At 45.4% G+C, this 27,307-nt stretch overlaps 1 protein-coding gene and 3 long non-coding RNA genes across 5 annotated transcripts in view; 1 reads left to right on the top strand and 3 right to left on the bottom strand.

Moving 5' to 3' along the window:
• Nucleotides 1-966, bottom strand: part of LOC311443182 — a 30,372-nt gene extending 29,406 nt beyond the window's left edge. The window contains exon 1 of the long non-coding RNA XR_014697109.1: nt 805-966. This is a non-coding gene — a long non-coding RNA (uncharacterized lncRNA). The remainder of the gene's footprint in view (nt 1-804) is intronic.
• Nucleotides 967-2,528: 1,562 nt separating this feature from the next.
• On the top strand, nt 2,529-10,302 carry PLEKHF1 (pleckstrin homology and FYVE domain containing 1). 2 transcript variants are annotated; one of them, XM_084533415.1, is made up of 2 exons: nt 2,529-2,582; nt 7,896-10,302. In XM_084533415.1, the coding sequence occupies exon 2, from the start codon at nt 7,908-7,910 to the stop codon at nt 8,727-8,729; it is 822 nt and encodes a 273-aa protein (XP_084389541.1). In that variant the 5' UTR covers nt 2,529-2,582; nt 7,896-7,907; the 3' UTR covers nt 8,730-10,302. The 2 variants fall into 2 exon arrangements, with proteins under 2 accessions (XP_084389541.1, XP_084389542.1); XM_084533416.1 differs by lacking the exon at nt 2,529-2,582 and adding an exon at nt 3,699-3,840.
• Nucleotides 10,303-11,161: 859 nt separating this feature from the next.
• LOC311443184 lies at nt 11,162-18,457 on the bottom strand. The gene is made up of 3 exons (XR_014697112.1): nt 17,394-18,457; nt 16,654-16,705; nt 11,162-16,292 (listed from the first exon to the last, which is right to left on the bottom strand). It is a non-coding gene; the product is annotated as an uncharacterized lncRNA (long non-coding RNA).
• A 2,039-nt stretch (nt 18,458-20,496) lies between these two features.
• LOC311443187 lies at nt 20,497-26,364 on the bottom strand. The gene is made up of 2 exons (XR_014697115.1): nt 25,984-26,364; nt 20,497-22,340 (listed from the first exon to the last, which is right to left on the bottom strand). It is a non-coding gene; the product is annotated as an uncharacterized lncRNA (long non-coding RNA).
• Nucleotides 26,365-27,307: the final 943 nt, after the last annotated feature.

Consider the following 27,307-nt stretch of genomic DNA (forward strand, 5'->3'; position numbering starts at 1 on the left):
CAATCATTTTGCAGCCAGGCTCCTAGGAAAAACTCAAAAAGTAGGCAACTTCCTGCGCCTGGGCAGAGAGGAGCCAGAAGGACCCTCTGAAACACGTTTGTCTGGCAGTGCTTTCAATGGATTCAAACTAGTAATATTTTGGAAACCAATGTTTTTCAGGTTAGATCTATATTGACAGAGCCAAGTATGGCTCTGTCATTTTTGCACTGTCAGACTTGGAAGGACCTCATTTCTAAAGCACACAGACAATGCTGGTAGTGCTTCTGTGACACAAATCAACCACAGCAATTCAAAAATTTCTAAAATACCCTGATTAGCTGAATCCACTGGGAGACAGATGCATACCACACTCTCACAGAGCACAGGAAAGAGGTTATTCATTCTTACAGCTAACGTGTCTAAAGAACACACACTAACTTATTCACTTGTTAACTAATAGGAGTATATTCCATGCTCAATTCACTAAAATCTTGATACCACACTGTATCTCCATAGCTACAAACTGTCTTATCTGATGACGAAATGACACGTGTAGTCAACTAATTAAAACCTCCGCCTATCCTAAGATCACAGTGGGTTCCTAACATCCCAAACTGAATCTCAACACTGAGTTTTATTCAGAACAATTTTATAAAGCATCTGCTTTTTTTTTTTTTTTTTTCAACATGCACTAAACATACACTGAGCTCAGAATTTAACAGATGTTTTTGTAAGTATTATAATCTAAGTTTTTCCTGCAGGCTGTTGTAGTAACTTTGCCACTAGAAGATAATAAAAATCCATTTTCACCCCTGCAGAGCTTACCTTTGGCTGACTCAGCTGAGCAGCTGCAGTTTCCTTTACTTGTTTTGAAATTATTGCATCCCAGTTGGGCAAGGTATTTCTGCTACTGAGAAACAAGTGGTTTTAGAGAAAATGCCAGAGGCAATAGATCAGATAATGCAACCAGAGCAAGATAAGGAGACTTTAAAAGCTGGTAATTCAGGCGGCAGCTTTTTCAAGTGGTCTCACAAATGTTTCACTTTAACCGCCAGGAAAAAAAGAGCTCCTGAGCCTCACTATCAAATGGTCATTAAGATTACTGGTTACCTTCTGAGTTTATATCTCAACTCAAGGCATTCAAACTGGGATGTAATAGCTTCCAAAAAAACAAACAAACAAACAAACAAACAAAAAAGTCATCTCCCCAATGCAACTGATAAACACTGAAGGCATGCACAGTGTATACTTGGAAGCTTCCCTTGCTTTATGCAGCAGCTGCCTAAACACTCCTTCACTCCCAACTGAAGCGGCAGAAAGTAAACACAACCTTCAAACCCCAGATTGTTTGCCTCACCAGATGCTGCCTTTGGCTGACACGTTACCATGCAGTGATTGCTGCACAGGTGAGTGTACTGAGAAACAAGTGATGAAGACTCTGATTACGACAACCCAACAGTGAATTCAGAGTAATTTTAGGACATACGGGGGGGGGGGGGTGTAAAAAAAAGAAAAAAAAAAAGTTTTAAAAGTGACAGTCCATTAGGTTAGATCTAAATTACTGTGGTGGATAAGACAGGCTCTGACTCTGGCATACTCAGTTCAGGGTTTTGTGTACTTACAGTTTTACAATTAAAAAAAATCGTTTTATCAAGGATTAACTGGATAGATGCTCCCCAGTCTGCCACAGTCAGCTCTTGGGGCAGCTGGGCCAGTTGGTGCCAGGGCTGAGCATGGAGCAGCACTTAGGCTCACAAGTGCCCAGCACGGACACCTGCTCTGCACCTCTCAGCACCGACAGGCTGCTTGGGCATGCTTCCCACAAGGACAGGGAAGACCCCACAGTTGAACTTGAGAAACAACCTGAAAACCCTCGCTCAGCCCAACAGCCTCCGTTGCCGGGTCTGTCCTCCCAGATGCTCAGGAAGGTGTGGATGGCCTGACCCTAGCATCTGCTTCCTGCGGCGTCGCGGGGAAACTTCATGCAGCTGCCCGAGCACTCCAGCTCTAAAGGGCGCCATAAGCTCCCAGCACACATTATCATTACCTAAGAAAACGAAAACCCGGGAAGAAAAACATTTCTAAAGCCTTGACAGGTCCATCAGTTCCCATTAAAAATAGAAAAGCCATTAGGGCGAGCGAGCGCCTGAATTATGCATGGGCGCGGGCGGCTCAGCTCTCGTCGACAGAGTCGGTAGCTGCGAAGGCTTCGCCGCCTCCCCCCCGCCGGCCCGCGCCAACCTCCGGCACCGCGGGGAGACCGCCCCGGGGCGCCCCCTGGCGGCGGCGCGCCCCGCCCCGGCCCCCGATTGGCCGCCGCCCAACCAGGGGGCGTGGCCTCCCGGCGGCGCGCCGAGTCCGAGCGCCGCCTATTGGACGGCGGGCGCGGGGCGGGCGCGGGGCGGGCGCGGGGCGGGCGCGGGGCGGGCGCGGGGCGGGCGCGGGGCGGGCGCGGGGCGGGCGCGGGGCGGGCGCGGGGCGGGCGCGGGGCGGGCGCGGGGCGGGCGCGGGGCGGGCGCGGGGCGGGCGCGGGGCGGGCGCGGGGCGGGCTCTCGAAGGGGCGCCCGGCGCGGAGGGAGCTGCTCGGAGCTGCCCACTCGGAGGTACCGGCCGGGGAACGGGAACGGGAACGGGAACGGGAACGGGGGGAGGTTGTGCGGGCGGCGCGGTGTCGCGTTCCGGGCAAGCCGCCGGGGTTTGCCTAGGGAGCGAGCCCCGTTAGCCCGCAGCGGTGCCGGGGAGCTGGCGGGCGCCGTTCCGCAGCGCCCGGGAGCGGGGCGGCCCCGCCGCTCGGGAAGCCCCGGGGCTGGGAGAGGGCTCGGCGCTGGAAGGGGGGCAGAAAAGCAGCGTGCCCCGGGCGCGGCTCAGCTGGGCGGGGGGCGCTGCCCGTGTGCCCGCACGGGGCACGAGAGGGGGAGATGCTCCCCCCCGGGTCCTGCTGTCCCGTACCTGTTTCGCGTTGGCTCCGGGCTGCCCGAGCACGTGCCTTTAGGTCGGAGCCGCAGCCTCCTTGCTGGAGGGCCCGAGGGCTTCTTAGGGCACAGGACAGCGGCGGGTCCCCGGGTTCGTGCTGCTGACCCAGCAAGGGCAGTGAGAGGTGTGCAGAGGGCAGCCCGGCTGCGCTGCTTTAGCGGGTGCATGGAGAGAGTGGGGGACAGGAAGGCAAAGGAGGCCGTTCTGGGAGTTTTGGGTTTTCCTTCCCTCCTCGCGAAGCTGTTCGGGTGCCCCAGAGCTGGGCGGTACGTGCAAGAGCTACAGCTGAACCTGAGTGACCAACTGCTGGCCGGGACAGCATCAGTCTGAGCTCCTCTAAAGCCCCTGCTTGGCTGCTGCCCCACTCTGGCCCCACGTCCCAGAGGTCCTGAATGCACCAAGCAGCAACACAAGAAGCTCAGCATGGTTAGTCCATACCCCACTAGGACAGGTGTCATTTCTCAGCCAAAGGCCTGACGTGACAGCCATTCCCAAAATGTCCAAGCCCTAAAGCGGGGTTGCCAAGAGCACTGGGAGGGCACTGCCAGCGCCCTCCCGTACCCCGGTGGCTCAGCAGCTATCAGCACGCGTGGGAGGGAGGGAGAGGCAAGCTCTAATCAGGCAGGGAGAGGAGTGGAAGGATTTCTATTGCTCTAAATGCCTGCCCCGGGCACCGAATGCCTGGATAAAAGGTGACCACCTCCTGACGAGTGTGCTTTGTGAGGAGGAGCTCCTGGCAGCTCTGACTCCAGAAGAGACTTCACAGCTGGTTGAACCAGGAGGGAGCGAGGTCTGGAGAGAGAGGAGGCTCCGAGCATTTGCCTGCTGAAGTCTGCCAGCAGATCTGCTCTCAACGTGCTCATCTCCGCGGGCCAACCCTTGCATTTGGTATGCATTATGTATGCAGGGGATACAAGACTGTCAGTTAGGGTTGACAGAGGGAACTGAAGAACCAGGTAGAACAGCTCACAGCTTTGCTAGGTCTATGCCTTAGATACAAACAGCCTTGAGAAACCTACTCCAGACTCACTGATCCAGGAGCTTAGGACAAAATGCTCTGCCTGGCATGCATCAACATGGCTATTTATAATCACAAGTTAACAAGCGCTCTTTGTTGAAAGATGTGGAGTTGAGTGAAGACAAAATAGTATTTTTTCCTTTGAATGCCAATTGTATAAATTGGGTTAATATATTCACTGCATAATATTTGATCACGTGAAAAAAAAAAAGGAACTTGACCAAAAAAAAAAAAAAGAAGAAGAAAATCAAACTTTGCCATGCCAAAAACTCCCATGTAAAGTAGAACACCAGTAAAAGTGCATCTTCCCTCTCTCATTTAAATTGTGAATGTTTCTGCCACGAGATGCTTATATGCGTGTATCACTTGGTAAATAAGCACCACGATCCTGCTGATGTCACAGAACAAACTTGAAGACAGAGGGAAAAATATATTTACCAAAATTAATCAAATAGATTAGAAGTTATATCTTGATTTTTATATCGCATCACTGTTGTTCCTAAAGGCAGAGACGCTCACTTCACAGTAAAGGAAACCGCAGTAATAGTCAGACTCAGAAACTGTCGTAGGCAGTACTCCCATTCCAAGGCAAAGCTGAGCATTATTTGCAGTGAGTCACAGTAGTAACAAAATCAGTTCGTGGGTGATTAGTCAAAGCAAGCAGTATCTAGAAACTCAGGGCAGGATTAATCTCCCAAATGGTGGGAAGAGGTGAGGTGCCCTTACAGATGGCTGTTTCTCCCCGCTGACTGATAAGGGAGTGCGAAGATGCATGGAGTTATTTGTCTGAGCCTGGAGTTAAGCAATGTGAATCCTACCTAGGATGGAGTTATCTTTTCTTAGTTAACTCATGGATTTTAAGTATGTAATGACTCAGAGGGATGGAGGAATACAAAGATATCCTCCCAGTGGGAGTGTGACACATAATGGAAACTTGCTTTTCTTTCTTTTGCGTTTCAGGATTGTGTCCATCACCTGTCTGTCCTGTTGTCCTTTTGCCCCGTGCAGCAAGTCCCTGCCTATGGCAGGGGGGTTGGAACTAGATAATCTATGAGGTCTCTTCCAACCAAAGCCATTCTATGATATGAGAAGTCCAAAAGCATTCTATCCTGCTTATAGGCCAAAGAAATCCAATAGATAAAGCTCTCACCTCAATAGGGCTTGCACTCCTGTTTGAAAACGATCTAGCTTGTGTGTCCTGGCTCTTCAGGCACAGTCTTTACATCTGGCAAAATGTTTTCATTTCCCCTGGGATCTGGTGCATGGAAAACCCTGGAAATAGAGCTGTCTCAAGTACCATACTTACTTGAGAGCTTGGACTGTGCTTGTAAAATGCATAGAATAAAAGACACAGGAGAAAAGTTGGTCTCTGTGATCTGCAAGCATTAGGAATCAAGATCAGCGAGAGCAAGATAAACTGCTTGATTTATCCCAGTTGGTGTTGCTGGTGCCAAAAATTCTTTACAGCATTTTGTTGCATTTTGTAAGGAAGGGAACAGAGTCTCTCTTCTCTCCTGATAGCAAGTACTAAGTACTAAACAGTGGGTTTTTGGGGCATTACTTGGGCTGCTGCTGATTGTATCATACCTGTGCATTCTTGCACATCTGGCAGTAGCATGCCCCCAGTAGCTCAGCATGCCGTCAGCTCATGGCGACCACCTCGTGACTACAAATTGCTGGCACAGTACTGATCTCAGGAGAATGGGGCATGGGATCATTTTTGCAATCAGCCAGCTGAAGCCTGCTATTTTCCCCTCGCTTTTTCTTGAAAAAGACAAACAAAAATTCAGAAGTTTCCTACTTCTTCAGAGTTTCTCACTTCTTTGACTTCCTCTGAAGGTATTTTATTATACTGCTACTGTCTCGCTGATGCTTTAGTTGTAAGTAGTCGTATTGTAGTTAATTTTAAATTGCATTTCACGCTGGAGAACACACACGAGTTGATGTTTAACATAAAACAAATCCATCAAATCTGCTCTGTCCAAATCTGTCAGATCTGCTCTGGTACTTGAAGACCCTGAAAATTCACATCCTTAAAGGGGGAAGTTGGAAGCCTCACGATCCTCCCTGTAGTTCAAGGGAACAATTCACCTTGGGATTGTCCTCTTTTAGTAACTTGTCAGCTTCTGTTCGCCTTACTGGGTTGGTATCCAAGCTGATCCCAGCAGCTCTTGAGTGAGTCTTGGAAAGATTTCTGTGGAACAGACAGGGCTGGCAGGAGCCCTGCTGGCATTCTTGCAGTCTCAGACAAGCCCTGTGCTGCAGAAGGTGCTATCTTCATGGATTAACTAGAAATCCCAATACTTGCCCTCACAGAAGCCAGAGTTTCAGAAGTGCTGGCTACACAACACTTCTTGCTTAAAGCTATTTTTGCAGAGATGGTAATTTCATTCAGGTTCCCCCCGGGAATAAACCAGTATCTATTTTGTGCAGGCTGTAGGGAAATTCTAAACATCCTGGCCTGCTCTAGAGAAAAAAAAATCTGGGGACTCAGAAGAATTGAATGACCTGTTTGTTAAATAGCTTAGGCAAGACGTAAACAGCATGCAGCAACCTTTTACAGCCACTATGTGGTTTCCCTTCCAGCTTTCTGAAGGGGTGAAGGGCAAGACAAGAATGTAAATCATGATCATCCTCAAAATACCCAGCTCAGCATATTGCCCTCTTTCTCTTCCCTTTCCCCTCCAGGTTGCAATGCTCCATGGCTGCAGGGACTCTGTGTAAGAAGGATGGAAAAAATTGTGGAGGCTGGTTCTATATATTAGTTATTATACAAAATGCTAATAGAAACTAGGGCTACACACATCCCTGTGATTGCTGTGCTACCTCGTGATCTCTGAAATACCTCGCTTTAAGAGGAAATGACTCACTTTCTTGTGGATTGTTAGGCCTGAATAGTCTCGATGCATCACCATGAAACACAGAGGGAATTAGGTGCACTGAAAAATAGAACTTGCAACGTAAAGCAGTTCTTCACTACAAACTGAATAGCAAAACATTTGCTTTTGCTTTGGAGTTACTTTTATCTATGTTTAAAAGCAAGAAAAAAAAACACGGGTTGTATGAGAACAAGGGTGCAGAGGTGTAGGGAAGGGTGAGTGTGCGGCATGCTACTTCCCTTTCAGCAGAGATCAGACTTTTCAGAATGATGTGTCTTGTAGCTGGAGGAACATGCAATAGGCAGCTGAAACAGCTGGGGCAGCGGCAGAACGGTTGGCTCGTGTGGGCTTATTCATTCAGATGATGTTGGTTTTTTTTTCCCCCCTACCTTTTTTCTCCTTTTTGTCACGCACGGAGGATCAGTGGGAACAAACAATAGAGCACTCTGTTTTGTTCCAAAAGCCTGCCTGAGCTCTGGCCTAAAATGGCATTCATTTGTGTGTGTAACCGTGTGTGTGTGTAACTGACCCTCGGTGAGCGTGCTGTCAGAGATGGGACGCTTGCTCTGAAGACCACGGGTGCTCTCCGTGTGCCAGCAGGGTGCCTGTGCAGCGCTGCAGCCATACTCACTGGCCAGGACGGGCGGTGGGTGCTCCTAGCACCCTCCAGCTTCACAGTACAGCAACTCCACAACAAGTAATGCACCCACGTATGCAGTCCTTAGACCAGCCTGCCTCCTTTTATGTGGGAATGCAGTTATACTGGTGAAAAGCAGAGTTGTAATGGAAGAGGTGACCATATTAGAGGGCTTCCATTGCTGTAAACAGAGCCAGCCCAGCAGAGACCAAGCTGTTGTAAAGTGGGGACAGAACCTTTGAAAACTTAAAAGGCAATAATCTCTCATGAAGAGTGGCAAGGAGATGGCTCCTAACCCCAGTCTGCATTAGAAGCTCCTCACCTGTGCATACGTTTGATGCTTGGCCTCATCCTGGCACAGTTTGCTCAGTGCACTTCATCACTTCCGTCTTTATTTTCCTCTCCTCAGAGTGAGCCGGAGATGGTGGACCACCTCGCAAACACTGAGATCAACAGCCAGCGCATCGCTGCTGTGGAAAACTGCTTTGGGGCTTCTGGCCAGCCCTTAGCTGTGCCAGGAAGAGTCCTCCTAGGAGAAGGGATTTTAACCAAAGAATGCCGCAAGAAACCAAAGCCTCGCATATTCTTCCTTTTCAACGACATCCTGGTGTACGGTAGCATAGTGATTAACAAAAGGAAGTACAATTCCCAGCACATCATCCCCCTTGAAGATGTCACTTTGGAGACGCTGCCAGACACCTTGCAGATGAAGAACCGCTGGATGATTAAAACCTCAAAGAAGTCCTTCGTGGTTTCTGCGGCCTCCCTGACAGAGCGGAAGGAGTGGATCAGCCATCTGGAGGAGTGCATCAGGCACCTGCTGACAAAGACAGGCAGGCAGCCCTCCACGGAGCACGCGGCCCCTTGGATCCCAGACAAGGCGACAGACATCTGCATGCGCTGCACGCAGACCAAGTTCTCCACCCTCACTCGAAGGCACCACTGCCGCAAGTGTGGCTTTGTCGTGTGTGGGGACTGCTCCAGGCAGAGGTTTTTGATGCCCCGGCTGTCCCCCAAACCCCTGAGGGTCTGCAACCTGTGCTACAGGCAGCTGCTGGCAGAGCAGAAGAAGGAAGCAGAGGCTGATTGCCAGCAGCTGGAGCGGTACTGTTCTGCCATCGCAGGCTGCGAACCCTCCAGCGGTGACGACAGTGACAAATCCGACGATGACAAAGCTGACCAGTGGCCAGCAGACACGGAGTTTTATACCTCAGAAGTATCTTGGTCATCTTTCCATAGCTGACCTCCTTGGGAATCAGTGGAATTTAAACACCAGGAAGCCAACTTCTGGCCTTCAATGCATGTCCTCCTTATCATTTTCTCCGGAGGCCGTGTCTGGGAAGGTGGATGTTGGTTCCTGTTTGTGCTGCCTGCGAGGGAACAAAGGGTCAGGGTGTTACCCCTCATCATTCTGAGAATGTCTCGCATGCGGAGAGTGACAGCCTAGTGAAGAGCCTGGACTAGAGACCTGCAGATCAGTCTTGATCCAAACGAGTTCACCCTTCTGTGCCTTAGTATTCCTGTCTGCAAAAATAGAACAATACTAATTTTTTTATTTTTTTTCTCAAATGCTTTGAGATTACCCTCAGGAGAAAAAGGAGCAAATCCTTGACTTAAACATGCTTGCCTGCCAGCAGTGAATTTCTCTTTCAGAGGCAAGGAAAGCTCCAGATAGGGCAATGCAGAAAACTGGTGCTTTTGCTTCCCATGATGCATTTTCTTAAGGAGAACAGAGAACTTCCAAGGCTGGCATTTTTTGTAAGCATTAGATCTACTTCAGGTATTCTCACTGCAGGTGTGCAAACCTGACTGGATAGCTGCTTATCAGCATGTGGTAAGATAGGCACAGACTTTGATTTCTACACCAAGGTTTCTGAACTTTGGAAACACTAAGGAAATTGTCCTGTGAAGGCATAGGGGTCATATGATGCTCAACGTGAGCAGCCTTAGCAAAGTGCTGGAGCATTTGGCACTTTCATATTAAAAAATATATATATAATTTTGGTGATACCGGGCAAGGAGGGAAGGAGGAGGGGAGGGGAAGAGGGACAGGTACATTTATAGAAAGAAGGGAAGGAGGAGGAAGCTTACTGCATTTGAATCAAGTGCAGAATCCCAGACCTCACCTCCCGGCAGTTTCACCAGATTACCAGAACCTGATGACCTCAAGCCTACCACATAAAGGGGTAGCCCAGTGAGGACTTGTTAAAAGTCTTCAAAAATCCAGGAAAATATCCCAAGTAAAGAACCTATGAGGTTCAGTATTTCAATCTCTACTCCCTTTCTGAACCAAGAAACTGAACATTCATTTTGATGCTCATCTCACTGTATCAGTCTCACAAGTTCAAAGTTAAGGTCCTTAATGTGTCTTCAGGATTAGAACCCAAGCAAGTTATTTTGAGATGAACTTAAAACATTCAAATCGTTAGAAATGAACTGTGTTTATTCAAATATTTTATCATAATGTAGCATGGGAGTACGTACACTGAGACTTAGACAACAGCAATTATATTGCAGCAGACATTTCTACAAACTCAGTTATTATTTTAGTATATTTTTGTATTGTGTATCTTAAATTCTGGGAAAGGAACATAGCCGAGGGTACACTGCCAATGTTATAAATCATTTTCATACCAGTATCTGGTCCAAACACTGCATTGCATATCAGCTGGCCAGAGTTATTTTATTAAAAAAAAAAAAAAAATCAGCTCAAAATAATCATTTGTACTTTCTTTTGTAAACCGCCACTGTCAAATGAATTTGTGTTACTTGACTGTGTGAATAAAGATATGGCCAACATAAAGAAGACAGAAAAATATGTCACTGAAATGTGTTGTTATTTAACAGGAGTCTTAAACAAGGGATGGGATAAATGTGCTGGTTCAAGCATGGCTAGCCAGCACAAAATCCAGCTCTTAGCAACTCTTTAACCATGGGATGAATGTTCTGTTTTTTTTTTTTTATGTACTACCTGAAGGTGAATACGTTCAAAAAAATTGCCAAATCTGATTCTATCTTTCTTCTTACACCATTTTATCATCATCCAAGTCTTCCCAAGTGTTTTGCAATCTCCTGCAGTAGTCTATATTAATTGCAATAGTATTTTTCTGGTGGGGGCACGGCTTACAGCAGATCAACAAACCTTATGACCTGAACAGATGTTTTTTAAAGTAATAAGTACACTGAGTTCTGTTTTTTCCATCCCTCTTCAAGTTTAGTTCATAATTCTGAGCAGCGGTGATTGTTTTTATAATGCCTCCCACCCACCAGAAGGGTGTATATGCTATGCAAACAGAAACTGACCTTAAAAATAAACAGCCATCAGAACAGTTCAGGTGCCAAAAATAGCACAGTTGTTGAATCAGCATCCATAACTTAAGTTCCAATTCTGTATTCCTTAGGCAAAACTCTCAAGTTTCTTCCTACTAATTGGCTCCAGAAATATATTCCAGTTCTGAATCTACTCCTTAGTGCTTTCAGAAATCAGTTTATCTTGTATGTCCAAAGGTCTTACTACTATCGGGCCCCAAGAGACCTATGAACTGTTTTTACCCACTAATGAAGGACAGTCACATTTCTTACAAATGCCTTCTTGTAGAGCAAGATCTTTCTGTAATCACAGTGGCAAAAAAAAAAAAAAAAAAAAAAAAAAAAGAAACCCAGATACTTTTTTTTTGTGTGCATGGTATAGTTCATGTAATTTCCCAAAATGCACAGACCTTCCACCAACTTACTTCCCCATTCCTTACAGAAGGAAGGTATGCAGAATGATCAAAGGTAGAAGAGCTGTGACACCCTTGAGAATAAGGGTGACAAGCATGACACATGATGCTATTTTGAGTATCAGTCTGAATGTCGTGTTTTGGACCTGAGGTGCAAATTAGCGTCTGCACTTCCATAGGCTTCTGACAGACATGCTGGCTTCCTGTACCTTAAAATTCTTTCCCACAAAGTTTTCCATTACTGCTAGGCTGTCGGTCAGTGCTATTCTCAGCTACGCAGTCATGCAGACAGAGCTTTTGGGTATCACACAGCTGCTGCAAGCCCTCACTGTACTGAATTGAGAGCAGGGAGACCCAGAAAGGCTGGGGCTGCTGCAGATTTTGGAAAACACTTCACGCAGAAGACCTAAGAAACCTAGCAACTATTAAATTCATAATGCATGTGGTAAAAGGAGCCTGCTGAGGAAAACATGAGGAAATTTAAACAAGACCTCTTTTTCTTTCTCTTTAATTTTATTACCCAAGCTTGGGAGCTCAGCACTGGGATTAGAGCCTGGGACTCCTGGCATCTGGCCTGCTGAACACATGGGTTTTACATCATGGGCTGTGCTATTACAGCAGTCCGTCTTGAAGTTTTCCAGCCTGATTCTATCTCCAGTGCATTAATGGGGCATTTCCTTTTTTTTTTTTCCTTCCTTTTTTTTTTTTTAATTTTTTATTTTTTAGCTAAATAAATCTGTTAGCAGGAATTCAAGAATTCATTAAAGTCTGCAAACCCAGCAGGAAGGAGACCGGCACCCTGAATGCTCAGTTCAAAAAAAACACATACAGGTGGGAGATTTGTGGAGTCACATCTTCCTAAAAGACTCCTAAATGTGATGTGTGGGGATCAGCTACAAGAAGAATTTCCTTGTTCAGACTACTGTCTGAAGGTGTCAAAACCCATATAGCTCAGCACTGCACAGCCATCCCCACCGTGCACCAACCTGGGCACTTGCCTGACACTGGGGTAACCTAGTTCAGGAAATGAGACTGGCTGAAAGCTGGTCTTTCTGTTCCTCGAGTCAGCCTGGAACCCAGTCACTTTAAGAAAAATGCAAGAGATGTTTGGCCCTCAACAAAATGATTGCTTTTCAGCTGGGCACACGAGGCAGAGGACAGTCCCCATAGCTGTCAGGAACAGGAAGTACATTGGTGCACTGAACAAGGAGAACAAAACTCAAATGTTAACATCAGACCTGCTGAAACTGCTGGGGATTTTTCAGGAAAGTGACAGAAAAACAGAATTATGGCTATGCCATGATGAAATCCACATCAGCTCTCCAAAATCCATGGGAAGGAGGAAGAGACACTACTGCAGCAGCTGGTCACAAAAGCAGAATGAAAGGTAACGGGGAGATTTGAACTGTGAATAAACCAAAAAGAAAGGATCAAAGAACTTTAGTGAGAAATTGTGCTCAGCCTCCCCTGAGGCACAGCCAAGGAACACCACAAACCCCAGAGCACGGTGCTGACTCAGCACAGCCTACAAACATCTGCAGGCAGCGCGACGAAGCGAGCCAGCTTCGCAGTCAAATTCTTGCTGCAAGTTACTCAAATAGTCAGTTTTTATCCAGGCAGGAATTCTGTCTGGCTCTGCCACAGCCCATGGCCAATTCCATCCCACTACAACTGCAAGGCAGGTTTTCGTTTTCCTCAGCTTGGGATTTTTGGTTAACAGAAGGAACTGACAAACACAGATGGCCCCAACCACAGCAGAGCCTTAAAGTGACACAAACTAAAAACAAACTAAAAACAGAGGCTTCTGTTTCTGACTCTTTCTGCTCCAAGCCTTGGACTTTTAAGAAAGGTGTTAGTAGAAAGAGGACATTAACCTACGTTTACTGTCACTTCCATGGTGGACACAGTATCGCAAAACAGCTCCAAAAAGACTCATGGCCAACCGACCATGACCTGAGCACTGGAGGTGCTCTCCTGACCATCTGGGGAGGAGAGCTCAGCTCCTGTGAAGCCATGCACTGAGGGCACAACCAACAGCCAGGCCTGGTTTATGCTCAGTGTCACACACAACAGAAAGCACTATGTGGCATGCATGTATGAGAAAGAGCCTTTCCTGCCCTTGCAGTTGTTCATGAAACCTCAAAAGAGAAACAACCATCAGTGCTGTGACCTCAAGACAGCAACCCAGGGAGAAGAGGCATGCAGGGAAAAAGTATCAAACAGAGTAACACCAAGCAGCTCGCTTTGAAGCTGGCATTTGACTTCATTTCCAGTCAGGCCCAGCAATGACAATAAACCATGAGCAAGTTTTCTGTAAACCTCTGAGAGAGACGTTGGCAGCCAGCGGCAAATTACACAATCTCCCCCATTTGTTATTACAGGAAGGAGGGGAGCTAAATACGAGAGGTTCTGCTTTAAGAGGGCTCTCACACAGTGCTTCTCCTGAGGGGAGGGAGGAATGTGCCTGGTAGAGCAGCCACTGCCCAGCAATGAAGCCCTGGCACCGGCCTAGGGCTCGCTGGCAGTGTCGCGCAGCCTCTCATCGCTTCAAGGAAACGCCTTGTTTGTATGTCGCCAGTGCATATTTGGGCTTTATATTTTTGTCCTAAAAACAATGTGAGTGTTTCAGTGAGAACTTTAGAAAAACAGGATTTGAGCAAGGAAAAGCATTAACCCAAGGCCAGGCAGGCTTCTTTTCCTCTAACAGAGAACAACAAGAAAGAAAAGGTCACATGCGGCCTTTATCGGGAGAGTTACATATAAGGGAAAAACAGACACCATAGTGGTTTCACGTCTCAAGGCTCTTCCAGAGATGCCAGAGGGAAAAATAATGGTGGCACCGAGGCCTCTCAGCAGGCTTGTTCCCACTCCTGTCAAAGCTCGCCGATGGAGCTCACCCATGAGGAGGCAGCCCTCATGTAACTGCCTCCCTGCCACAGCCGGGGCGAGCGTGTGGTGGCGGCCCCCTCAGCAACCTGCTGCAGCAGCACCTCTCCCCACACATGACACGCTGCCTCGAGCCTTACCAGAGCCACGGGGCAAGCCCGGTGCCTGGCTTTTTAGGGCAGGAAAGCAGCACTTAGAGCAGCACCCGCTAATTGACCTGACAGCCTGGATGGCTCAGATAACATACTGCAAGACGGCAAACCAAAACCACAGACCAGAACAACCACCACCAAGGTCACTGCACCCGAGTTGCAACTAATTCATTTCCATCAGTCTGTCTTCAAGAATGTTTACTCAGCAGCAAGTTTCAGATAAACCAGAGTTTCTAGCTCCTTCCAAAAAATAGGCTCAAGCAACCTTGTTTACAGAACAGCCTCTAAAGGCCAGGCAGTCCAGCAAGATTTTACTGTGCACAGCTTTCTTAGCCAGCAGGTATTTTGTACATTCCTTCAGGATTTTGCATGCCTCTGTGCTCCCCTCAGCTCCCCTGCAGGACTGGGGACAAGCACACTTGCCCAGCCTCAGTAGCAGCCTGACACGCAATGTCACCAGAGGCATGACAGCAGAGCTCCTGAGCCACCGCTGCCCCATCACCTCTGCTGCAGTGGGAGGAAGCTCCATACCACTTGCAGGTGTGTTTCTTCTCAGAGGAAATGCTGTTTTTCGCTGGCTTGGCAGGATCCACCTGCTCTCCCTGCCACACTCCTAGCACAGCTGATGTTATTTAATCACAACAGTGGAGCTGAGGGAGCAGTGGAGCTATGCATTAACTCTGCAAGGGCCTCTGCAGCAGAGCTTTCGGCTGTGGTTCTCAAAGGGTGGACACATTCACCCCCAAACCTAAACAGAGATGGGCCAGTGTCAATAGCACTGGTCCTATGGCCATGGGAGGGCTTGGTCTGCAGGGTTTCAGGCTGCTTCCATGTTTGTTCTTTCTCCTAGTACCAGGTAAATACAAGATGTGCAGGCCAACAGGCTGAGCAAACCCATATATCTGTGCTAGGTCCCAACAGACACTTGGGATGTCACACAGTGCAGCCATCTGTTCTCACAGAAGCAGTCTTAATGATGAGAGGTTCTCCAAAACCCAACTGGGAAAGAGCTATGGTGTTAATGAACAGAGGATGACAAATAGAGACTTGTGCCTTGCTGTTTCAAGGTTTCAGCAGTACCATGGGTGTTCCTATGATACAGCAGTTAGAGGTGTGATAGAAAAACACCATCAGTAGATGTACAGCATGGATTTTCCTACTATTGTACCATGCACCATGTCTCTGCACCATGGTGGAATAAAATTGGTTCAAATTGGCCACTAGAAATGCTAGTTAAAACTAGCCCTGGATTTTTCAGATACCCCCATGGAATCACAGAGCTTCTATATCTGCTCATTACTTGCCCCCGGCTGTACAGTTCCACTGGCTCATTTCTGTCTCACTCCCTTGGAATGAAGCAGGAGGCACAAAGAGATGGAAAATCTTCCAGCACAAGCCCAGCCCCCAGAGCCTCCTATTGTAGAGGCACTGCAGGACTACACACACCCATGGAGTTTGTTTTCTAGCACAGAGCATTGAGAAATGAGACCAAGATTTCTGAAATGGCACTTCCTAACATTAGATATTTTGGTACATGGCAGAGCTACTGAGTTACAGACTTGCTATATGTGACCACAGCAGGATTATTCAGATTTGAAGCATACTCCCTAGGCACATGTTACCTCATAAAAATGGGATCTGTGATGCAGCTAGTGTAGCTGCCAGAGCAAGGACGGTCCCTCATGTCATGCCTCTGTTTCTCAAGCTCACCCCTTACATGAGCTTCAACTTTGCAAGCATGCTGGCAATCACTAACAAAGCATTCAACATTTTAGGCTGACATTCTCTTTCTCTCCTCAGGGACATGCAATAACCAAAGTCCTGCACATGACCATATTACAGAAGGAATTCTAAAAGACATATTTGTCATTTTACACATTGCAAGTTAGAGACAGATTCTGGTAAAATAGAGTTAATCCTCTACACAGCTTCCCCCATTTCAGTGTCCTCACCACTCAGGAGAATCATCTGGGAAATTCACGAATCATGCAGGGAGACCGTTAAAGACTGCAGCTCCTCTTCCACTTGGGAGATGGGGGAAGAGTCCTGTATTGGAATCAAGCAGAGGAGCAAGTCATTAATCTAAGCATGAGCCATGCAGCTCCCACAAGACACACTTCCACAGGCAGTTAAAGAACCAGATGTGGTAATAACAGCTGTTTTCACCAAAACAGACTGATCTACCTCCAGTACTGTTCCACCTCACACCCAGGAGCACTTGAACTTTCTCCTCCTTGCCTGTCCTCTCCCACCCACTCCTCCAGCAGAATTTGTCTCTTGTGTTTTGGAGGCTGAACTTTCCTGGAGACAAACTCACACAGCTATATGGCCCCTGGAATGTATGCTGGAATGTGGAAAATACACTGTGCTTTAGGAAGTAGGGTGTCTGGTAGAATATGTCACTTACATTTATGTGAGGCGCATTCAGCTATATCTGTGAGTGGAGTTTGATGCAGTTCCTGGAAGAATAGCAAAACAGGTAAAGAGAGGGAGCTTTTTTATATACACTTTAAATTAGTTCTGTGAGAACAGTTTAACATTCAAAAAGAAGTGTGAAGAACTGTTCAGTCAGCATATGGCCCATATGTAATGTCTCTCTCTAAAACAACTTTCCCTTCTGCAAAACAAAGCAACAGCCTGACAGTATTTTAACATAACTTCCACTGAATTTGGGTATGAATCAGAGGAGCTTTTCTTCTTTAAAAATACTGTCTAATGACTTTGATTCTGGTGGCACAGAGGCATTTTCTTGTTGGTGAAAACAATAAAGGCATTTGTTTTAATCTTTAAGCTGATAATGCAGTTTTGAGAAGATGAAGTATCTGACTGCAACTGACTAAGAAAGGTTAGGTTTTCCTAATTGCTTTTTTATACACTGGTAAGTTTTCAGGGAGGAAGGCTCCACTCCTGAGAAGGAATAACAAGCACAAAGGCAAATGGGCGGGTCTTCCCCTGTTACAGGAAAAACATTTTAAACAATATTAAGTGTGCTGCACTGTTTTCAGAATGTGATTTCTTTGGCAGCACGTCATATTTTACTTGCAGTAGCGTATATGTTGCCACAACACTACAGAAATTGTGTGCTAGCATGTGTTTGGGATAACATATCTAAGTAGTCTTCATGAACCAGAGCCGCTGCTCACCTACCTGAAAATCCTTAGGGAAAGCATGTAGCAAGCAACCACAGAGTGATACTTCCGCTCTTTTAGTCTCTTGACAACCAGTGGTTGAAAGCTTCTTAAGCCAGTGTTTGATCCTGGACTTGTGTGTTTAATAGTCCTTGCTGGCCCCCTCTACCATTAATCTGCCAAAAGAAAAATGTGTTCAAAAAGCGATTAGGCATCTAGACATCCTGTGTCAATTAGTTCCACAATTCACTTTTCCACTGTGTGAAAAAACACTTCCTTTTACCTCAATCATTTCAATAGGTACACCCTGACTTCTATGCAATGTTATTTTTCTTCTTGTTCTTCTCTGTACTGTTCATAGCCTTTACTAAAGCTCCCTGCATTAGTGTCTTTTCCAGGTTAAACAGTTTCAGACTGTTCAAAATCTCTTTACTCAGATGCACTTCCACACCACATTATTCTTCTCTGAATCTCTTCTAGCTCTGTAATGTTCTTTTTGTCTCAAGAAGGACTAATCAGAGACAGTCAAGCAGACTGTACAGAGTGCTCAAAATGTGGTTGCAACCTGGGTTTATTCAGTGACATAACAATGTTTACTGCCTTTTGTCTCATCTGGCCTTTCTATTTGCCTTCTGATCTGCTGCTGAGCACTAAGCTTTTATTTTCACAAATCTGTCCACAGTGACCTCAAGCTCTTTCCTGAGTGGAAATAGGTCTTTCAGAGATCAGCATTATGACTATATAATCAAGGTTATCTTTCTTCGATGAATATTTATTCTACTGACCATTCTACTGATCAGTCACTCAAGTTCATGCTAGCAGTAGACGCAGACAGAAGGTAGCAGACACTGGAGTACTTGGAGCAGATGATTTATCTGTGCAGAAAGGCACTGAAATCCTGCAGTTAAAATAGAGCTTGTGCACTCTTACTTGACAGGTCAGCACAGCACCAGCACACAGCGTGACCTTGGTTTCTGTTGTGACCAATACACACACAATACTTTTAAGTATAACAAAGCACCATTAGCACACAAAATGGAGCTCTTCAATTAAGCATAGCAGAGTGCCCAGGTTTAACTTAGGTTCCAGTGGCACTGGGACCACATCTGCCAGACAGTGTTAAGAGATGGGTGTGCATCAATGGAAATGAGCTACTGCAAATAACTGGAGCTACTTTGTTAAACACTTGGCATTGTGCTGCTTTGCATGAATATTTGAGGTTCCCCAAGTTGTGCCAAAACTAACCAAAAGAAATAGGACAGCTTTGAGGTTGACTCAGTTGTTGGGGTGTCAAGGATATAAGCAAAGAATAGCTGCTTAATTGATTTCTGAATCCAATCTGAAGACACCATCCTGTTTTGTTTTATTGCATAACAATATAGTGCAGTTAAATTACACACAGAAAAATACCTTTGTCATAAGGCTACTTGGCAGATTAATTAGTATCACTAGAGCACTTTGAAGACGTAAAACACTACAAGAGAGCTCCTTATTATCCTCATTGCTGGTTATCATTAGTGGTACGATGTGAAAGCTAATCTTTGACCTTTACTCAAGTGGGATGTGCTACAGCCACTGACAACAGTCCAAGTCCCACAGGGCCTGGGCTGGGGACAAAAAAGACTGAAGGAAGGATTAGACTCAGCAGCTGCACAAGCTCCTATAGAGTTAAACTTCAGAAACTGAAGAAAGCCTCCAGCACACAAATGTCTGCCAGGCAATGCAAGACTGTTCAATGTGGTTATAGAACAAATATTTTTATATACAGATTCCTGGAGAGAATAGCTGTGAAAAAGCAAGCAATCCCCTTTTATGGAAACCAGCAGAAACAGATTCGATTAGGGTCATAATTATGGTAAGGGTTAGGGTCAGAAAGAGAGAAAGTGCAGAGTGCTGTTGTGAGGGGGGTTGTGTAAGAACTGACAAAGGAAGTGGAGGTCTACCAAAAGGCTTCCGTTCTGAGCACTATTTCGTGTGAGACTTAAGTGGGGCTATTGTTGGGTTAGAGCCATAATTAGGGTAAGGAGACTCTTTAGGCCTCCAGAAGGTTCTAGAGAGCACTAGAGGGCCACAGGAGGCCTCAAGGGTACACTGGGAAGCCTCTAGAGCATTCTAGAGTGCACTAGGGGTCACTGGAAGATAGTCAGGGGGAGCTGGAGTGCACTGGGTGGCCCTGGTAGACCTGTGGAGGATCTGGAGTGGAGCAGAGGGCCACTGGAGGCCTCCAGTGTGAACTGGGAGGCATTTATTTCATATGGAGGACAGCAGGGAGCCCTGTGAGGCCTCTAGCTTGTACGGGAGCTCTCTGGGGGACCCTGGGTAGCCTTGCATGTTTCCTAGAGCACACTAGAGAGCCCTGAGAGATCTCCAGTGGGCATTAGAGCACACCTAGGGCCACTGGGAGGATTTCAGGGTGTGCCAGACTCTACTGGGAGGCCCTGGAAGAATGTAGGGTGCACTGGGAGGCTTCTAGTGCTCTCTAGAGTGCACTGGGGAGAACTGGGTGGCCTCTAAGAGTATCCTAGAGGAAACTGGGTGTGGGCTGAGAAGAAGTTGGATGTGATAGAGGGCACTTGGAAGCCCTGGGAGGCCTGCAGGGGACACTAGAGCACACTGGGGGCCATCAGAGGCCTGAATGCTGTACGGGGGGGCCTCTAGGGCACCCTAGAGGACACTAGGGGCCACTGAGAGGCTTTTGGGGGGAACTAGAGTGCACTGTGTACTCCTGCAAGACACAGACGGTCTCTAGGGTGGACTGGAGATTGATGGGAGGCACGTAGTGAGCATTGGAAGGCCTTCAGGGCATCTTAGAGGACGCTGGAAAGAGCCTTGCAAGGCCTCTAGCTGGCGTTAGAGCAACCTGCGGTGCCTTGGGAGGCCTCCAGGGTGCCCTAGAGAGCCCTTCGAGGCCTCCAGTAGACTACAGCAAGGGGCTCCGGGAGCCCCCAAGGGTGCAATAGGAGGCTCCAAGGGCAGCCAGGATGCAGCGGCGTGCACTGGCAGGCCTCCAGGCCACACTGGGAAACTGGTAGCAGATGCTAGAGTGCACTGGGAGTGCTGGGAGGCCTGCAGGGGGCACTGGGGCACAGCACAGGGCACTGAATAGGACTGCAGAAAGCGCTGGGGAGGCCTGCAAGGCCTTCAGGGGGTACTAGAGGACACTGCAAGGCCCTGCCAGTCTTCCAGAAGGTCCTAAGAGAGCGCTGCAGGGCCACAGGAGCCTCTCAAGGCTGCACAAGGTGGCCAAGAAAGCCACCAGCATCCTGGCTTGTATCAGGAATAAGTTAACCAGTAGGACCTGAAGGGTGATCAGCCCCGTGTACTCTGCTCTGGTGAGGCTGCACCTCGGGTTCTGTGTTCAGTTTTGGGCCCCTCACTGCAAGAAGGACATCGAGGTCCTGGAACATGTCCAGAGAAGGGCTACAAAGCTGGTGAAGGATCTGGAACACAAGTCCTGTGAGGAGCAGCTGAGGGAACTGGGGTTGCTTAGTCTGGAGGAGGCTCAGGAAAGACCTCATTGCTCTCTACAACCGCCTGAAAGGAAGTTGTAGGGAGCTGGGGGTTGACTTTTTCTCATAGGTAACTTGCAATAGGAGTAGAGGGAATGGCCTCAAGCTGCACCAGCAGAGGTTGAGGTTGGAAAATAGAAGACACTTTATAGCAGAAGGAGCGGTCAGACATTGGAATAGGTTGTCCAGGGAGTTGGTGGTGTCACCGTCCCTGGGGGTGTTTAAGGAAAGGTTGGATGTGGTGATAAGGAACATGGTTTAGTGAGTGATATTGGTGGCAGGGAGATGGTTGGACCAGATGATCTTGAAGGTCTTTTCCAACCTTAATGATTCTATGATTTGCTTTCTCTCCTTCCCTTCCCCCTCCCCCTTTAAACAGTCTTGCTATGTCTTCCCTAGGACACCAGAAACAACTAATTTTGTACAGTTCCATTTCCTGTTCCTTTAAGTTCCTTTAGGTATTGGCTTCATTTCTTACAGAAAGGAATACTCAAAAAAATATTTCAAAGAATAAAGAAAGGCCTGAGGTTTTTGAATTCAGAGTAGAAGTACTTTCTCATAACTCCTTTGTACTCAAAAGATAAATAAAAGATAACTCAAAAGATAAGATTCTTCAACATGCCTTAGCTACTTAAGGGCCATTCACAGAAGAAATTTAAACCATTTCCATAAAGAGCATTACAATTTCTAAATAACATATAACAACATTTGAAATGAAATTTGCGTTTGTTTCTTTGTTTTTTAAATGAATTTTACCTAGTGCTACATTACCTCAAGAGAAGTGTAATGCCCCCTTCAATGATTTTGAAATCAATCCCAGTGCACAGTAATTCAAAATTACATGGCAGGTCATAATTACATAACAGGAAAATACAAAAGACTAGTTTCACACACACACACAAAAAAGAAAAAAAAAATGAAAAAGATACTTAGATTTGCCTAACTTCATAATTAATAATTATAACTAATAATTACTATGTTGAAGAATCACAATTGTCAGAGTAGAATTCATTACAGTGTAAAAACCTGATCTGGAAAGGTTTATTCTCCATACTGTATCTCTGCTCTTAGCTCTCTGGAGAGGTAATTCATCACCACTCCTGCCAACTTCTGCTGGTCATAGGTAGTGAAAATGCAATTGAAACCACAGTACAGACTGGAGGATGAATCCAGAAGACTGAACAGGGAGGAACAAATAATAGCAATGAAAGAATGAAGTTTCCATCTGATTCTACAGCATATTATCTTAGTCTCAAGCCATTACCATGTTTATACAGCCTTGCATATGGCTTCAGGAGAACAACCAAACAGCCTCATTCAAATATAACTAGTAGATTGTAGTTTACAGATCTGCCAGGCCTCTTTGTCCTAATTCTTGCCATAAATTACTCACTTGGTATTGCTTCTTTCCATTTTCTTCTCCATTTTCTTATTGCTTCTCTCCATTTTTCCACAGCCTGAAAAATACATAGATATTTCTGTGATCTGTAGAAAGGTAAAGATGAAACTTCATGTTTTAGTTAGGGGCTAATAACTTTAGTTCACTGCAATACAAAGCTCTTTTTTAAAAAAATATTATATTTTTTTAAAGCTTTCTAACCCTGCTCAAAGTCTGCTATTCAATTAGTCTTGAGTTATATATCAGCTGGTCAAGCAACATCAGCCTTTCTAAGAAGCTCGTGCTTTCTCCATAAGAGCGTTTACTCTGGGGGAAAAATATGCATTCCTTTTACATTACCAGTAGTCATCTCCTAGTTGCGTTGTTGCTGCTAAACTGCTAGTGTAGACAGAGCTCAATAGGTTATACCAACATACCAATGCATCTTCACAGGATAAACCCTGTGAACCTGGCCATATCTCCCCAGTTATCACTGCTGAAGCTGCTGCAGTACTGGGGAAAAAAAGGAAGGAAGTGTATTTCCACATGAAATTGCATATTTTTAACTGAAATTGGTATAAATGGTGTATGACTGGAAATAGGTGTGTGTGAAAACACTGAAACATCAATTAAAAAAGAAGCCTGTATTGATTAGAAGGGGTGCCATTTCATCAAGTTGAAGGGTGTGCTGTTTCCACTGAGCCCAGAAGATCCCCCTTCAATAAGACCACAGCACAGACTTCTTGCTAACAGAAAACCCTGCACTCTGACATAAAGACGATGTCAGAGGTGGCAACAAATCACACATGCCATTCCTTCTGTTAACCCAGTGGGCTAATGGGATAACAGAAAGGCTAACAGTAAAACAATAGTAAAAGTTTATAAAAGATATCTTAAGGGAGATAAAAGATTAGCCCAAAAGTTAATTCATCATTGGCAATCAAGAAGAAGCTGGAAGATGAAGATTTGATTTGTCCTTCATGTCATACAGAAGGAATCCTGGTCAGACTATTTGAAAAGATACATCATGGGAGTATGACTGTATAAAATCAATTTGCTTAGTGACTCTGAATAATAGAATCACCTTTCCCTTCCATGAGATCTATTACTTAGTTTTATAACACTAATTTTCTATAAAACAACCAAAAACGAAAAAGGCATACTAACCATCACCGTCTAGTCACTGGGTTGCAATCATCAAATAGCTGTCGTGTGAAAAAAATCGGAACACATTGAGTCTTGGGAGCTTTTTACACTATGTGTACTGAGCAGAATTTCACTTCCAAAGAAGAGCTATCCGAGCACACCCAAGCCCTCTGAACCACAAGCTTTCCTCTCTAAAAGTGAGATGAATGTTAACAGGAGGAGTGGATAGCACTAATTCCTACTCACCTGGTGCACTGAAACACATATGACAGGAGCTATAAAGTGCAAGCTATAAAAGGGGAATGCAGTTCCGCCAGGGTACAGTGGCATATAATCAAGTTATAGTGGACAGTATCACACACCACACAACTGGAAATATCTCAAACAATATTGCATGAAATGATCAAATCATAACAACACAATGCTGACATAATTGTCACCTTGCACAGCTCTCCACCAGTAACTTGGCATTGTCATTGCCATCCCACCTAAAAGCAGGTCACTGGGGGGAGCTAAGTGACTGCCCATGTCACACAGAGAATTCTTGCTGCAGCAGATCAATCAGCTTCTTTAAACTGCCAGAAGTTGATCAGCAAAACTTGTCTCCAAAACAATCCTTCTCAAAGTGAGAAGGCATTTGCAGCACAGGCAGGGAGGGAAGAGAACCAGCCTGCACCTAGAGGAAACCCAAATACTGTTTTTGTCCCTGGAAAGAAAGAAACCCTACAAAGACAGCTACACAGCACCCCCTATTGTCAGCAGCTCATGAAGACTCAGGGTTGTGACTGCTCTTCACCAGCAAAGCCCTTTACAGCCACTGGTTTGCAGTCCTCGAAGAACATGGACATGACCTGCAAAAAGTGCCAACATAATGCTGATTTGTGTTACCTTGCATGCTAGGGGAAGAGGTGAGAACCGATGTGACAAAGACAAACTCTCCGAGCCAGCACACTCTCCTCAGCTGGCAAGGCAAACACCCTGCAGAACACTATGGCAGGGGGTTGGAACTAGATGATCTTTAAGGTCCCTTCCAACCTGAGCCATTCTATATATATTATATGATGATAATTTGCCAATGCCACAGCCAGCACAGAATGCCACCATGGTGCACCACTCTAGCACCCTGTTCCCTGTCCTTAGCTGAAGGTCTGGGTCTAGTTCTCCTCATGGAGAGGAGAATTCAAGAGGACTGACCTTAGAAGTCTCAGATGCAGTTGGGAACAAGACCCTCCAGAAAGTCTGTACCCTGACAGTGACTAGCAAGGACAGAATTCTCACAGCCAAATGCTCCTTAAGCTTGCCAAGGGCAAGAGTGCTCTTGGGCCTCACTTAACCTAACACAACGTTCAGTTTCTCTTCACCACTGGTACATGCAAAGCTGGAATTTTGAGAACATTGCTATGCAACAGCATCGTCCTGCCATCATGAATGGGCTTGTCAGCTGCTAAAGTTACTAACAGAAGATTGGCCTGCAAAGCAAAGGCCAACTGAACTAAAATTTCAGTAGTGTATGTAGCATAGACCAATGTTTTAATGATTTACCTACCTTTGACATGGAGGATATATATATATATATATATATATATATATATATATATATTTTTTTTTGTTAATTAGGTAATAGTAGGGTAATAAACAGGTTGCATTGTGTGTACACTATTAACCAAATAATATACAAATCAGTTCACAGTTAAAAAGGAAGTTAAAAAAAAAAAAAAAAAATTTGTTTAAGCAGTTCTCTGATGTGAAAAGTTGATGCCTGTCATTCACCTTGCTCCTGTCATCACTGTTTATTAAACTTTTTGTCTGTTTGAACCAATTTTGATTTTAGCTATAAAAGAAGCATGAGTTTTGGTCTTTTGCTGCATGAACACAAATACTGTCAGCGACTTTTATGTGACTTTCTAGAGGAACAAACTGAACACTTTTAACAAATCTGGCAAAGATTATGGAATCTTGAGTGAACAATTATATAAGGCTCAAAGAGAAAATCATGCACAAGCCTCTCAAACAGATGCATGGCAGTGCTGTACCAGAAGCCTCTCCTAAAGCAGCATTCAGCTGAGGGAGGCTTTGCGTCACACAGCTTTCTAATACTGCTGTTCCTGTTGGATGACTGACTTGGCAATGCAGCAGCACAGAAATTTCATAGGGTTCTCAGAAACTGCCCAGTCTTTAGTATCTCTACATTTTTTGTAACTTATTTGGATTTCATAGAAAATACTTGACTTGCAATGGAAATCTATGAAGCACTGACTTAACAAAAACATGAGCTGTGAAAACTAGGCTTACACAAAACAAAAGCGGTCAGGAACAGAGGCCGGTTAACAAAGAGTATGAGATGTGGCTGGTAAACTTCACCAAGAAATGACTTAATACTGATTATAACCTAAGTCTTTCCGACTTGATGATAATAGCAGGTATCAAAACGACAGCTTTGAAGCCCAGAGGGGAGGAGGACCCACATGAACAGCAATTAAGCATGGGCCAGCCAGCCATATGTAAGTAGTAAGCACTGTTCCTAAGGCAGCGGGGCCCAGGCAGAGCCTGTGGCTTTACCTGGCTTGTCAACTCACCAGTGGTCACTCATTCTTTCCAAACTGGCTGGTGCTCAGCTCATAAAATCCACTTGTCCTTCAGTATTCATAAGGGCAGAATTGCCCTCCTCTTGCTGATTGGGCATTTTCTCATTGTAATGAAAAGTGACACACAGCTGCAGTAAACTTCAGGCAGTCATAGGTCACATGAGATAAATACCACTAAAAAAGAAAAAAACTTAATCAGGGAATGTACTTGAATTCTAGTCATAGCTGGGCTGATATTTGTGATCTAATGCAAATTCACTGAAGCCAAGGATTTAACAGACTAATAGAAAAAATAAAACTATCCCAATTTTTTATAGAAAAAAATAGCTGTGTTATCCATAGAGGCAGCAGAGATAGGCTGAATTTAAGAATTAAGCTAATTGCCACTAGATGGCATATCTCAATGACTAATCTATGTTGGAATTCAGGATTGCTTTTAAATAAAACATATAAATAAAAATTCCCTCTCTTTGCTAATGTAACACTTGATAATTATGCTTGCTTTCCATTTTTAAATCAGATAACTAAAAAAAGACCAGAGGAGAAAAATTACCTAAAAATGCAGCATCTGCCAGTGAAAAATCTAGCATGATTCTGTCACATCTACTACCAAACCAGGTTAATAACCAGCATCACAGGTGGATTTGTTATATAAATATGTACATCTACCCATAGTGACTCAGCTGCTTCCTGAAACTGCTGGCACTGCTTTACCTTGTTTCCTCGGTGATGTCTCTGTCCTACACTTAGCATGGACATTATACAGCTAGAATGGATTTCAGAGGATGTCATCCCCTGCCTGTGGCTGTTTCCAATAATGACACGTACCGAAGAACACTAACAGATTGATATTAATACATTTTCACACAGGTCTTTTCCTCAGATGATCAAATGTGCTGAATAGTTCTTTTAACTTGCCCAAATACCCCAGTAATGCTAAGATGCAAATACTGTGGTGACCTGGACACTATAGCCTTAGTCTGCAGTCAGAGAAATATGGACGAGTTTGATCTTTCTGCAGCATTCAACAGCATGAACTGCCATAAATTGTTAAAATAAAAACACTGAATATTGTGGGTTCCCATGTTCATTCTCCCACAGTAGCTATGTATCAAGGTCTCCTTAACTACAGGTGGTTATTTACTACTTCTTGTACATCCAAACTCACTTGAGATGAACAGCTGAGCTGCATTCTTTTCTTCTTCTATTACCAGCAGTGAAAAGTATTTCAGACCAAACTGCAAATCTTGCTGCAAACCTATTCCTACCCCTCTGAAAATAGGTAGCTGCCACCTTCCAAGGAGTTCCATGTACA

Source organism: Aythya ferina (genome assembly GCF_964211825.1).
Source record: "Aythya ferina genome assembly, chromosome: 12".
NCBI classification, from domain to species: Eukaryota; Metazoa; Chordata; class Aves; order Anseriformes; family Anatidae; genus Aythya; species Aythya ferina.